General features: G+C 38.7%; 1 protein-coding gene across 5 annotated transcripts in view; it reads right to left on the bottom strand.

The window, feature by feature from the left end:
• taok3b (TAO kinase 3b) overlaps window positions 1–15,263 on the bottom strand; it is a 49,400-nt gene extending 34,137 nt beyond the window's left edge. For 2 of the 5 annotated variants that reach the window (XR_009823689.1, XM_062031800.1), the window contains exons 1-4: window positions 8,753–8,856; window positions 5,151–5,387; window positions 696–824; window positions 397–600 (exon numbers count right to left, since the gene is read on the bottom strand). Coding sequence is in view for 4 of the 5 variants with exons in the window: in XM_062031800.1 (XP_061887784.1) it covers window positions 397–600; window positions 696–824; window positions 5,151–5,336 (519 nt within the window). In the remaining variant the exon portion in view is untranslated. Of the gene's footprint in view, window positions 1–396; window positions 601–695; window positions 825–5,150; window positions 5,388–8,545; window positions 8,623–8,752; window positions 8,857–15,046 lie in introns of those variants that run through there. The other 3 variants (XM_062031804.1, XM_062031802.1, XM_062031801.1) reach the window with 3 other exon arrangements.
• Window positions 15,264–15,272: the final 9 nt, after the last annotated feature.

The raw sequence follows: 15,272 nt of genomic DNA, 5'->3' as shown, positions 1-15,272 counted from the left end.
CTGGAACCCTCAAGTTGCTGGCACGTCCACTCTACCAACCGAGCTATACCTTTGACGAGGGTTTTCGTATTAGATCCCTACAAACGGCAAAGTTACTGACATATAAAAGCTCTTTGACTAGGGTTTTTGTACTAGATCCCCAAAAACGGAAGACTTTCTGATTCATAAAATACCTTTGACTAGGGTTTTTGTATTAGATCCCCAAAAAGAGCAGAGTTTTTGATATATAAAATACCTTTGACAAGGTTTTTTTAATTAGATCCCTACAAACAGCAACGTTCCTGACATATAAAAGACCTCTGACTAGCGTTTTTGTATCAGATCCTTCTAACCAGCAAAGCGTTGGTGACGTATGGAGGATCTTTGCCATGAGTAATGTTGACGTACAACACCTACCTCTCGCAGTTGCTCCTGTTCAAACTCCTGCTTCCTGACCAGACTGCGGCGTCTGAGCGCCCGGCAGCTGCGCTCGTAGACGAGCCTCTGCTGGGCCAGCAGGTGAGCTTCCTCCTCAGCCTGAGAGCGCTGTATTGTTTCTTTGTGCCTGGACAGACGCTCATGCTTCTCCTCCTTGGGTGTGCAAGGGTCCTCGCTCATTTCCTACATCATCGTCATCATGGTCAGAGGGTGCAACAGAGACAAGAGAAAGTGAGGTTTGTATTCAGGTGTTGAAAGTGTTTGGAGTCCATGTTTACTTCTTTGATCTTGTCCTTGCAGAGCCTGTACTCCTTCTTCTGGCTGTCCAAAAAAGATGTCAGTTCTTTCTTTTGCTGAGCAACAATCTGTTGCTGGATTCTCCTCTCCTCAGCCGCAACCGATTTCATCTGTGAGGAAGACATCACATTGTCACTTTGTCACTAGAGATGCCGATAAATGCTTTAAAAATGTAATATCGGAAATTATCGGTATCGGTTTTAAAAAGTAAAATGAATGACTTTTTAAAACGCCGCTGTACGGAGCGGTACATATCCGGTGAAACACGGACGTAGGGCATACTTGCCAGCCCTCCCAATTTTCCCGGGAGACTCCCGAATTTCAGTGCCCATCCCGAAAATCTCCCAGGGCAACAATTCTCCCGATTTCCACCCGGACAACAATATTGGGGGCGTGCCTTAAAGGCACTGCCTTTAGCGTCCTCTACAACCTGTCGTCACGTCCACTTTTCCTCCATACAAACAGCGTGCCGGCCCAGTCACATAATACATGCGGCTTTTACACACACATAAGTGAATGTAGGGCTCCAACTAACGATTAATTTGATAATCGATTAATCTGTCGATTATTACTTCGATTGGTCGATTAATAATCGGATAAAAGAGACAAACTACATTTCTATACTTTCCAGTATTTTATTGAAAAAAAGCAGCATACTGGCACCATACTTATTTTGATTATTGTTTCTCAGCTGTTTGTACATGTTGCAGTTTATAAATAAAGGTTTATTTAAAAAAAATAAAAATAAAAAAATAAAAAGCCTCTGCGTATGCGCATAGCATAGATCCAACGAATCGATGACTAAATTAATCGCCAACTATTTTTATAATCGATTTTAGTCAATTTAATCGATTAGTTGTTGCAGCCCTAATATTTTTTGGCCCTCTAAATGCTGGATGATTGACACAAAAATATCTAATAAAAAATATATATTAAAAGGTTATAATCTGACCGTAACCAATGAAAAAATACAGGCACTAATACAGGTACTAAGAACATAAATATACAAATGTAAAGGATAAATACTGGAAAGGATAAAAATTATCCTTTCCAGTATTTTATTGAAAAAAAACAGCATACTGGCACCATACTTATTTTGATTATTGTTTCTCAGCTGTTTGTACATGTTGCAGTTTATAAATAAAGGTTTATAAAAAAAACAACAAATAAATAAATAAATAAAAAATAATAATAATAATAAAAAATTGCCTCTGCGCATGCGCATAGCATAGATCCAACGAATCGATGACTAAATTAATCGCCAACTATTTTTATAACAGCCATACAGGTTATTGCTCAATCTCGCGAGGCTGAACGCCACTTGTCCCTCTAAGAAGTTTGGACGCCGATTTTAATCGATTTAATCGATTAGTTGTTGCAGCCCTAAGTGAATGCAAGCCATACTTGGACAACAGCCATACAGGTCACACTGAGCCACACTGTGAACCCACACCAAACAAGAATGACAAACACATTTCGGGAGAACATCCGCACCGTAACACAACAGAACAAATACCCAGAACCCCTTGCAGCACTAACTCTTCCGGGACGCTACAATATACACCCCCCGCTACCACCAAACCCCGCCCCCTGAACTCCGCCCACCTCGCTCCCCCGCCCCCACCTCAAACCCGCCGCCCCCATCTCCCGAACTAGGAGGTCTCAAGGTTGGCAAGGATGCTCTAGTACAGTGGTCCCCAACCTTTTTGTAACTGCGGACCGGTCAACGCTTGAAAATTATGGTATGGTTTTTTAATTTTTAATAATTTTTTTTTGTCATAAAAAAATACAATCACGTGTGCTTACGGACTGTATCCCTGCAGACTGTATTGATCTGTATTGATATATAATGTAGGAACCAGAAATATTAATAACAGAAAGAAACAACACTTAAGCCCTCTAGATCAGTGGTTCTCAAATGGGGATACGCGTACCCCTGGGGGTACTTGAAGGTATGCCAAGGGGTACGTGAGATTTTTTTTAAATATTCTAAAAATAGCAACAATTCAAAAATCCTTTATAAATATATTTATTGAATAATACTTCAACAAAATATGAATGTAAGTTCATAAACTGAACAAATCAAGTAGGCTATTCCATTCATTACCATAAACCCAGAGTTTCCACCATGCCATGATGGTTTGACCCTCACTAAAATGTCTGTCAAAAAGAACTGTGAAAAGAAATGCAACAATGCAATATTCAGTGTTGACAGCTAGATTTTTTGTGGACATGTTCCATAAATATTGATGTTAAAGATTTCTTTTTTTGTGAATAAATGTTTAGAATTAAGTTCATGAATCCAGATGGATCTCTATTACAATCCCCAAAGAGGGCACTTTAAGTTGACGATAACTTCTATGTGTAAAAATCTTTATAATTGAATCACTTGTTTATTTTTCAACAAATTTTTAGTTATTTTTATATCTTTTTTTCCAAATAGTTCAAGAAAGACCACTAAAAATGAGCAATATTTTGCACTGTTATACAGTTTAATAAATCAGATCAGTGGTTCTCAAATGGGGATACGCGTACCCCTGGGGGTACTTGAAGGTATGCCAAGGGGTACGTGAGATTTTTTTTAAATATTCTAAAAATAGCAACAATTCAAAAATCCTTTATAAATATATTTATTGAATAATACTTCAACAAAATATGAATGTAAGTTCATAAACTGAACAAATCAAGTAGGCTATTCCATTCATTACCATAAACCCAGAGTTTCCACCATGCCATGATGGTTTGACCCTCACTAAAATGTCTGTCAAAAAGAACTGTGAAAAGAAATGCAACAATGCAATATTCAGTGTTGACAGCTAGATTTTTTGTGGACATGTTCCATAAATATTGATGTTAAAGATTTCTTTTTTTGTGAATAAATGTTTAGAATTAAGTTCATGAATCCAGATGGATCTCTATTACAATCCCCAAAGAGGGCACTTTAAGTTGACGATAACTTCTATGTGTAAAAATCTTTATAATTGAATCACTTGTTTATTTTTCAACAAATTTTTAGTTATTTTTATATCTTTTTTTCCAAATAGTTCAAGAAAGACCACTAAAAATGAGCAATATTTTGCACTGTTATACAGTTTAATAAATCAGAAACTGATGACATAGTGCTGTATTTTACTTCTTTATCTTTTTTCAACCAAAAATGCTTTGCTCTGATTAGGGGGTACTTGAATTAAAAAAATGTTCACAGGGGGTACATCACTGAAAAAAGGTTGAGAACCACTGCTCTAGATCACTAAGATCTTCTGAGACCAATCTGTTAGCGGTTCCAAGAGTAAACTCAAATCAAGGGAGAGCATCATTCAGTCACTATGCAACAAATAGTTGGAATAAACTTCCTGAAGATGTCAGACTTTCCCCAACTCTGACTACTTTTAAAACTAGACTGAAGACTTTTATGTTCACCTTAGCTTTCAGCTAAATCTTTTAATCTTTTAACTTTTAACGTCTGCACTGTTTTTATTTTTATTGTCTGCATTTTAATTTTGCTTTTATTTTCTTTCATTTCACTTTGTTGTCTGTGAAGCACTTTGAGTCTGCCTTGTGTATGAAAAGCGCTATACAAATAAAGTTGCCTTGCCTTGCCTTGCCTTGTGTGCGAATGAGTGTGAATGGGGAGGGAGGTTTTTTGGGTTGGTGCACTAATTGTATGTGTATCTTGTGTTTTTTATGTTGATTTAATAAAGAAAAAAATTATTTATTTTTTATAATTTCTTGTGCCGCCCGGTACCAATCGATCCACGGACCGGTACCGGGCCGTGGCCCGGTGGTTGGGGACCACTGCTCTATTATACTCTGGACTGAAGCTGTGTGCCTTCATTGTTTTTGTAACTGTTGTTTTGAGGCATGTTTAAAAAAATTTTAAAAATAATGCACTTTGTGAAAGTCAAAGTATAGTATTTCCCATAGTTGTAGTGGGTATCGGGATTATCGGAGGGAGAGCATGTCCCAAATTCCAAGCTGCTGTTTTGAGGCATGTTAAAAAAAAAAATGCACTTTGTGACTTCAATAATAAATATGGCAGTGCCATGTTGGCACTTTTTTCCATAACTGGAGTTGAAGTTGTTCTCTTATTTTGGATACCATGTTTTTGATTGATTGATTGATTGAAACTTGTATTAGTAGATTGCACAGTACAGTACATATTCCGTACAATTGACCACTAAATGGTAACACCCGAATAAGTTTTTCAACTTGTTTAAGGGTCCACGTTAATCAATTCATTGTTTAATGCATCCAGCGGGGCATCACAACAAAATTAGGCATAATAATGTGTAAATTCCACAACTGTATATATCGGTATCGGAATCGGTAATTAAGAGTTGGACAATATCGGAATATTGGCAAAAAAGCCATTGTCGGACATCTCTAATTGTCACCGAGCAGGACTCGGACTTCGTTCTCCCCCCTCTGGCGGTTACCTCCTTGTCCGTCTGAGTGGCGTGGCGTTTGGCCAGCCTCTCCAGCTCAATGTAAGTGTTGTTCGTCTGCGTCTCCAGTTCCTTCTGCAGCCGAAGCCTGTGCTCGTCCATCTCGGCCTTCAGCCTGTTCTCCAAGGCGATCAGCTGCTTCTGGTGCTGCCGCCGCATGCGCTTGTACCCAGACATCTGCTCCCGCAGCTCAAAGTTCTGCTCATGCTCCTGGATCTACCTGATGACCTGCAACACCACACAAACAAGCACAGCCTTGGTCTTGCAGTCCTAGTCCCCCCGACATGGATTCAGTCCTGCACAGTAGGCCAGCTGTGAGACGTCCAGCATGTCTTAGGTCACAGGTGTCAAACTCAAGAATGGCCCGCCACATCATTTTATATGGCCCACAAACACCTGAAAACAATATGCGTCAAAAAGCAACTTTATATTTTTTTTACATTTTCACAGAAAAAAAAATGTTTGTACGGCATGAAATTGCATACATTTTAAACTTTAATAGTATCCAATATTGCACCACATTTTTTGTTAAAATAAAAATAAATACTTCTGCTTGACTTCTGATTACAAAGCAAGCACTGTAAAAATGACAATAGATTTTACGGTAAAATGTACGGTGGTCTTTACAGCATATTACTATAAATTTAGGGGTGTAACGGTACACAAAAATTTCGGTTCGGTACGTACCTCGGTTTAGAGGTCACGGTTCGGTTCATTTTCGGTACAGTAAGAAAACCACAAAATATAAATTTTGGGGTTATTTATTTACCAAATTTGCAAAGTCTTCCACCAAAAATATTTTTCTTAGTGGAATATTTGATCTGAAGTAATCGGAACCTTGGATAGATCAATAATTCATAATAACATTGATTTTGATTCAATATTATGTTTTGAGCAATGACAGTTTGAAAGAAAAAACAACAACTTTGTTTTATTAGTCAACATTGCAACTTTTTCTAAATTACATTTAACATTTAAGCTTTTTTATTTCACTTTTGTTATGTTTTTGTTTATTTCAATAGTATTTTTAGAATGTGCCGTGGGCCTTTAAAACATTAGCTGTGGGCCGCAAATGGCCTCCGGGGCACACTTTTGACACCCCTGCTATAGATAATAAAAAATTAAATGTGATAAATCTATGGATAAAAAGCAGAGCCTGGCGACGCATGCACGTTTATCATAACTCTCTCGCTCTCTCTGTCTCTGCCCCTCCCTCACCAATGCTGCTGCGCGCACAATTTGTTTTGTTTTTAACCCCTTCTTAACTCTGAACGTACATTGAAAATACATGCAACCCTAACTCAAAATGCCGGACATTTGAGGACATGTCCTCCGCAAAAGAGGACATGTCCGGTGAAAAGAGGACGTATGGTCAGTCTACCGTAGCCCGTTAGCTGCTAGCATGTCGTGTGTTGTGTCTCGGTGTGCATTGTTTACACAACGTGCGTTACGCTACTTAATATGTCCGTGTGGAAACTCATTCGGTACACCTCTGAACCGAACCGGAACCCCCGTACCGAAACGGTTCAATACAAATACACATACCATTATACCCCTATATAAATTGAAAAGAAAAACACTGTTTTTTTACAGAAAAAAGTATGTAGTTTGAGCTGCCAGTTTTTGTTGTTGTTTTTAAGGTGTATTAACCCCATGGAAAACCAAAAATTACGGTAAAAATCTGAATTAAAAAAGTGTTATTGTTTTTCCATTTAAACAGTAAAAACACTGTATATTTCACAGTAAAATTCTGGTGATCTACAGATTTTTTTTTTACTGTGTACATGAAAAAATATTTTCAATAATCAAATGCATAATTCATATTTGCTGTTTCAAGCGGCCCTTTGATGGAAGCCATCACTGCGATATGGCCCTAAATGAAAACCAGTCTGACACCGTTGTCGTAGTTCTAACATGGTTTCTTACTGGATGTCCGAAACACAAACAAATATTTTTCTATTGTCAACACATTTTGGCCAATAGCATTTAAAAACAGATTCTCATTTACATGTTTGAGATGTTGAAGTGTGACAATCTCTCATCGTCTCTCATTTACTAACGGAAATTACAGATATAAGTGCTGAGGGTTCCCTGAGATTGCCACTATATATGTGGCAAGGGGCGTGGTGAATATGCCATCATTTATGACATGATCATTTTGACTAGCAATGATGCATACTGTATATTTTCTTTAAAAAGGCTAAACAGATTGTTAATGTACAGTACAGGCCAAAAGTTTGGACACGCCTCATTCAATGTGTTTTCTTTATTTTCATGACTGTTTACATTGTGGATTGTCACTGAAGGCATCAAAACTATGACACCTGTGAAGTCAAAACCAATTCAGGTGACTACTTTTTGAAGCTCATCGAGAGAATGCCAAGAGTGTGCAAAGCGGTAATCAGAGCAAAGGGTGGCTATTTTGAAGGAACTAGAATATAAAACATGTTTTCAGTTATTTCACCTTTTTTTTGTTAAGTACATAACTCCACATGTGTTCATTCATAGTTTTGATACCTTCAGTGACAATCTACAATGTAAATAGTCATGAAAATAAAGAAAAAACCATTGGATGAGAAGGTGTGTCCAAACTTTTGGCCTGTACTGTTTATATAAAAATAATATTTGTGATATTAGATATGAATAATACCATTAATATTATTAATATTAAATTTTTTTTGTTATATCAGAATCACAATCAGTTTAAACACAAGGATATTGACTTGGTAGACAGTGCTCTCTTTGTTCAATGCGGTTTCAATTGTTGCTGCATTTCGTAAAAAGTAAAACAAGGCTACACGTTATTCCTCCCTCCCTGAATGTTGCAATTTAGTTTGCCAAATATGTAAACAGTCATTTGAGTTGGATGTGGAAAAAAATATATAGGCGTTTTTTTGATATTCTGCACAATGAAGTCAGTGTAAAACTAACCACACTAAAAAAAAAGTACATTATATATACACATGAAGTGCACATACATGTAGGAATCACGTTAGATTAATAATATAATCTGGAATAAACTATAGCTCGGTTGGTAGAGTGGCCGTGCCAGCAACTTGAGGGTTCCAGGTTCGATCCCCGCTTCTGCCAACTTAGTCACTGCCGTTGTGTCCTTGGGCAAGACACACCTGCTCCCAGTGCCACCCACACTGGTTTAAATGTAACTTAGATATTGGGTTTCACAATGTAAAGCGCTTTGAGTCACTAGAGAAAAGCGCTATATAAATATAATTCCCTTCACTTAATGCTAATGTATAATGGATTAGCTCATAGACAAGCTAACTCCAATTAGCATGGCCAATCGCATTTACACTGCATATAAACAATACTTGACAATAAACTTCATATCTATGGACAATTTACAGTCTTCAATGAAGCTAACTTACATATTTTTGGAATGTGTGAAGAAACTGGAGTGTCCGGAGAAAACCCACACATCATGTGACAACATACACACTCCACACTGGGATGGCCAAAAGGAGGTTCAAAGACACACACAACGTAATTAGACATTATTGTCGGTAGTAATGTCAAAATAATTAGGGTGGTTTACACTTGCTTGAACAGGAAATGCATGAATTAACTTAAAATACCTTTCTCTTTAACTTTCTCTCCTCACTTTTGCCGGATGTCAACAAGTTTAGGCGCGCGACCAGCTGTATTGATTCTGACAGGCAATTTAGACGCTCGTTTGTTTGTTTTTGGTTTTTCAGAATAAAGCAATGAGGAAGGTTTTATGATATTTGAGCGGGTTTTCAATCTTATTACAGACAAAAGTACATAAATAATATACCATATTTACTGTATAATCCTTCATATAATACATTACTTACATTTGTTTTCATGTTAAAAAAAAATGTTTTCATGGGAAAAAAAGAAGGATAAAATTATTTTGAAGGTGTGGCGGCAGTAGTATTGTCGTAAATACATTTTAGGATAAAAGTTAAAACGGAGGTTCAAAGACACACACAACATAATTACACATTATTGTCGGTAGTAATGTCAAAATAATTAGGGTAGTTTACACTTGCTTGAACAGGAAATGCATTAATTAACTTAAAATACCTTTCTCTTTAACTTTCTCTCCTCACTTTTGCCGGATGTCAACAAGTTTAGGCGCGCGACCAGCTGCATTGATTCTGACAGGCAATTTAGACACACGTTTGTTAGTTTTTGTTTTTTCAAAATAAAGCAATGAGGAAGGTTTTATGATATTTGAGCGGGTTTTCAAACTTATTACAGACAAAAGTACATAAATAATATACCATATTTACTGTATAATCCTTCATATAATACATTACTTACATTTGTTTTCATGTTAAAAAAAATGTTTTCATGGAAAAAGAAGGAAAAAAATTATTTTGAAGGTATGGCGGCAGTAATATTGTCGTAAATACATTTTAGGATATAAGTTAAAACGGAGGTTCAGACACACACAACATAATTACACATTATTGTCGGTAGTAATGTCAAAAGAATTAGGGTAGTTTACACTTGCTTGAACAGGAAATGCATTAATTAACGTTCTCTTTAACTTTCTCTCCTCACTTTTGCCGGATGTCAACAAGTTTAGGCGCGCGACCAGCTGCATTGATTCTGACAGGCAATTTAGACACTCCTTTGTTTGTTTTTGGTTTTTCAGAATAAAGCAATGAGGAAGGTTTTATGATATTTGAGCGGGTTTTCAAACTTAATATAGACAAAAGTACGTAAATAATAGACTATATATACTAGATATTTATTCATATAATACATAACTTCAATTAATTTTCATGTTAAAAAAAATGCTTTCATGGGGGAAAAAAAAGGAGGAAAAAACTTATTTTGAAGGTGTGGCGGCAGTAATATTATTGTTTTAGGATAAACGTAAAAAAAAGGAAAATGTCCATCTTGTGGACAACAGAGCGGACAGAGAACAATAAACACTTTGGTGGTGTTTCTTTATTATTAATTATTACTAATATTAGTTAAGAATTGATTAAAACAGTACAGTAATTTAAACAATGAGCTCTGAGTATGTGCTTTTACTGCCATCTAGTGTGTCACTCTGTGTGGTACAAAACAATCAATACATATTTGAAATGCTGTAATTTTTTTTAAAGTTGAGGTTGCCAGAAACATTTAACATTGATAATGAGATAGGCCAGCGACCCCGAAAGGGACAAGCGGTAGAAAATGGATGATGATTCAATGCTATTGAAAGAAACATTGGCTTCAAAACAGCTTAATGAAAACGCTGCTTGCAAATTCAGGCATTTTAATAATGTCCATCAACCATCTTTATGATTAACACAGGGTTTCATATCATTTCATTTAAGTACATTGTATATAATTATTGAATACGATTAAACCCGCAGGTAAGACCACTAATTTGGTGTTAATATTCGAGTGGGCGCGGGCTCCTCTGTAGTGGAAAAGTTGGGGCCCTGAGGTCAATGAGGTTAAGAACCCCTGCTCTAAAGTACAAAACCCAAAACCAGTGAAGTTGTCACGTTGTGTAAATGGTAAACAAAAACAGAATGCAATGATTTGCAAAACCTTTTTAACTTATATTCAATTGATTAAACTGCAAAGACAAGATATTTAATGTTCCAACTGAGAAACTTTAATTTTTTTTGGCAAATAATCATTAACTTAGAATTTAATGGCAACAACACTTGCTAAAAAGTTGTCACAGGGGCATTTTTACCACAGTGTTACGTGGCCTTTCCTTTTAACAACACTCAGTAAACGTTTGGGAACTGAGGAGACCAATTTTTGAAGCTTTTCATGCGTAATTCTGGACTTGTCAGCCCACAGAACACTTTTCCACTTTGCATCAGTCCATCTTAGATGAGGTCGGGCACAGCGAAGCCAGCAGCGTTTCTGGGTGTTGTTGATAATTGGCTTTGGTTTTGCATAATAGAGTTTTAACTTGCACTTACAGATGTAGTGACGAACTGTAGTTACTGACGGTGGTTTTCTGAAGTGTTCCTGAGCCCATGTGGTGATATCCTTTACACCGGTGTCGCTTTTTGACGCAGTACCGCCTGAGGGATCCAAGGTCACGGGCATCCAATGTTGGTTTTCAGCCTTGCTGCTTACGTGCAGTGATTTCTCCAGATTCTCTGAACCTTCTGATGATATTACGGACCGTAGATGGTGAAATCCCTAAATTCCTTGCAATAGCTGGTTGAGAAATGTTGTTCTTAAACAATTTGCTCACTCATTTGTTGACAAAGTGGTGACCCTCGCCCCATCCTTGTTTGTGAACGACTGAGGATTTCATTGAAGCTGCTTTTATACCCAATCATGGCACCCACCTGTTCCCAATTAGCCTGTTCACCTGTGGAATGTTTCGAATAAGTGTTTGATGAGCATTCCTCAACTTTCTCAGTCTTTTTTGCCACTTGTGCCAGCTTTTTTGAAACATGTTGCATGCATCAAATTCTAAATGAGCTAATATTTGCAAAAAAATTAAGTTTCTCAGTTGGAACGTTAAATATCTTGTCTTTGCAGTCTATTCAATTGAATATAAGTTGAAAAGGATTAGCAAATCATTGTATTCTGTTTTTATTTACCATTTATACAACGTGCCAACTTCACTGGTTTTGGGTTGCAGAATTATTGAATATGATTAAAACCACGAACGAGTAAGATTTCTAATTCGGTGTTAATATTCGAGTGGGCGCGGGCTCCTCTGTAGTGGAAAAGTCGGGGGCCCCTGAGGTCAAAAAGGTTAAGAACTAGAGATGTCCGATAATATCGGACTGCCGATATTATCGGCCAATAAATGCTTTAAAATGTAATATCGGAAATGATCGGTATCGGTTTCAAAAAGTAAAATGTATGACTTTTTAAAACGCCGCTGTGTACACGGACGTAGGGAGAAGTACAGAGCGCCAATAAACCTTAAAAGGCACTGCCTTTGCGTGCCGGCCCAATCACATAATATCTACGGCTTTTCACTTACACGAGTGAATGCAAGGCATACTTGGTCAACAGACATACAGGTCACACTGAGGGTAGCCGTATAAACAACTTTAACACTGTTACAAATATGCGCCACACTGTGAACCCACACCAAACAAGAATGACAAACACATTTCGGGAGAACATCCGCACCGTAACGCAACATAAACACAACAGAAGAAATACCCAGAACCCCTTGCAGCAATAATAATAATGCACTTTGTGACTTCAATAACTTGAGTTGATTTATTTTGGAAAACCTTGTTACATTGTTTAATGCATCCAGCGGGGCATCACAACAAAATTAGGCATAATAATGTGTTTATTCCACGACTGTATATATCGGTATCGGTTGATATCGGAATCGGTAATTAAGAGTTGGACAATATCGGAATATCGGCAAAAAAGCCATTACCGGACATCTCTATTAAGAACCCCTGCCCTAAAGTATATGCCACTATGAGAAGATGTGCTTTTCTTCAGTACAATTCATGTTTCCCCGCGACGAACCACGGGTCGCCAAGTGGCGGCGGCACTCGTGCAGCCTCCAGCCAGCACGATGACTCTACACCAGTGGTTCTTAACCTGGGTTCGATCGAACCATAGGGGTTCGGTGAGTTGGCCTCAGGGGTTCGGCAGAGCCTCCGCCGCGGAGGTCAAGACACACCCGACTCATCGTGTAAATAAAAACTTCTCCCTGTCGGCGTATTATGGATACTCCCAAATAATGTTCCCTCTAATTTTCCATATGTGTGAGCAAACGCAAAAACTCCTTGAGCATTCGGTGGAGCACATGTGAACGACGTCAGACGTGCACATGCGCTGTGGTCACACCTGCAGCACACCTGTCCCAAACCTGACTAAATAACAAGTTCAATGTTTTATTATTGTAATCAAATGACAGCAGTCATTTCCATGAGATTATTTTCTAATATAAGTGTTTTGGCCCACTTACAATGACTATAGCATATTGTTTTTCATGAGCTGTGTACTAGTATTATATATCTGGGTGGGGGTCCTGCTTTGGAAATAATGTGTACCCCTTACAGATATCGCATTTAGTTCCCACTAAAACATTCACATGTTGCACAATGAGATGTAAACATGGGATCATGTCAGTGACGTGCAGTCAGGGGAGGCAGGTGAGGCGGGGCCTCACGTGCCATCATGGAAAGAAAAAAAATGTAAAAAGAAAAAAAAATTTTTTAATTGTTATATGTATCCAGTGATTATATTATAAAGTTATTTTCCATTTAACTTCACCCGTTTTAGATTATTTTTATTCAAAATCGCTGAATTTTCACATTTGCCGTTCCGATACTGAGAACAGACTTGGGGTGAGTCACCAGCCAGTTGAGCCTCACCATGGATAGCGCAATGACTCGGCTAACTGCTGGCCTGCTGTGCAGTGAGACCGTATTGCTATATGAATTATATTATACATTTCCATAGTTTAGTTAGCTGAGGTATATAATGTACAGTGTATTTTCTCAACAACTGTATGTGTGTAACGTATTTCTTGTGCTGAGCAATCATAAAACGGCTGCGGAGACGCACTGGGTGAGGCTCGCAGTAATCCCGCCTCCTGTGGGTAGAGGGCGTTAGTGATCCCAAAGATCATTCTTGCGACTACTCGGCTGCAGAATAAGTGACAACAAGCAGCAACAGTTAGCAAGTCAAGTGCAGCGTTTATTTTTTCCTCTCGTCTGGACTTTTACCAGGGAGGATTACATATCTAAAATAAAACAGTTTTCTAAACTGGACTTTCAATCGAAGCAGGAGGTAATAATTAAAGGATCATCTCCATCGAGACAGAGAGACTTTTAAAACTGAAGAAAGATAAGGACGACTTCTATAAACAAGTTATCGATGCTTTTGCTCAGAAGGAGCGGCGCATGGACTTCATTTAAAAGTAAAGGTAAAACCATAATAATGTTTTTTTTAATTAAATGTGCTTTTTTGTGTGCTACAGTTTGTATGTGTAAAGTTAAAGTTAAGTTAAAGTACCAATGATTGTCACACACACTAGGTGTGGTGAATTGACCCATCCCCTTGTTCACCCCCTGGGAGGTGAGGGGAGCAGAGGGCAGCAGCGGCGCCGTGCCCGGGAATCATTTTTGGTGATTTAACCCCCAATTCCAACCCTTGATGCTGAGTGCCAAGCAGGGAAGAATGCTGGTATGAGCTTTTAAACACAACCCGTTAACTGTTGCCAATCAAATGGTGAATAAGATACTCTTTAGGGTTCATATGTTTGCAAATCTGACTGCGATGAAGTCAGTGCCTCACCAGCCATGAACCTCACCGCACGTCACTGGATCATGTGTACATTCCTGTAACTTTTCGTTTGTAAAATATATCTTTATTAGTATTTCTTTAATATAATAACATCATTTTATGAATACGGTTCGGGTTCGGTGAATGCGCATATGAAACTGGTGGCGTTCGGTACCGCCAACAAGGTTAAGAACCACTGCTCTACACAGTCGCCAACTATTCCGACAATTATTGCCTGTGGCGACATTTCTACGACGATTGAGAAGGTTGAAAAAAAATTTAAAATGCGAGCCGCAAAACTTTGTAGTCGCATGAAAACGTCGATGAGGGTCCGGGTAAAAGTGCGAGTTCTTTTTTTTTTTTACGCCTGGGGTCACGATGACAAACCAGGAAGTGGAAGGACGCAGGATTTGAACATGGGTGACGAATGCAATGGAAGGAAGCTGACAATAGGGGGAATCACATCCATTAACAGGATCTGGTTGCCATGACTACAGATGGATGTAGTCATGGCATGGCGTGTGTGTGTGTGCCTCCCCCCTCCAGCCACCCCCCCCATTCCTCGCTTCCTCACCCCCTGCTGCCAACACACACACACACACATTACATATTTTGTCATTTCTTGGATGCAATCAATGTGTGTGTGTGTGTGTGTGTACCAAAGATGCTGACGTGACGTTGACGGTGTGTTCGCGGGTCTTGCAGCAGCGTCGCCACCGGCTGTGGTGAGAAGTAGGCCGCAGCTCTGGCCCGCTGGAGTGCCCGTGCACGGCCTCATCCCTCACGCAAGCATGCTCCTGCAGGGGGAAGGAAAAGGAGCAGACCGCGGTGGGGCCCGACGCTTCTCAGGTCCTCTCGTATGGCCGCCGCCGCGAGTTCCCGGTG

Source organism: Entelurus aequoreus, linkage group LG21 (assembly GCF_033978785.1).
Source record: "Entelurus aequoreus isolate RoL-2023_Sb linkage group LG21, RoL_Eaeq_v1.1, whole genome shotgun sequence".
Taxonomy (NCBI): domain Eukaryota; kingdom Metazoa; phylum Chordata; class Actinopteri; order Syngnathiformes; family Syngnathidae; genus Entelurus; species Entelurus aequoreus.
This window is presented reverse-complemented; position numbering and strand designations above follow the sequence as displayed.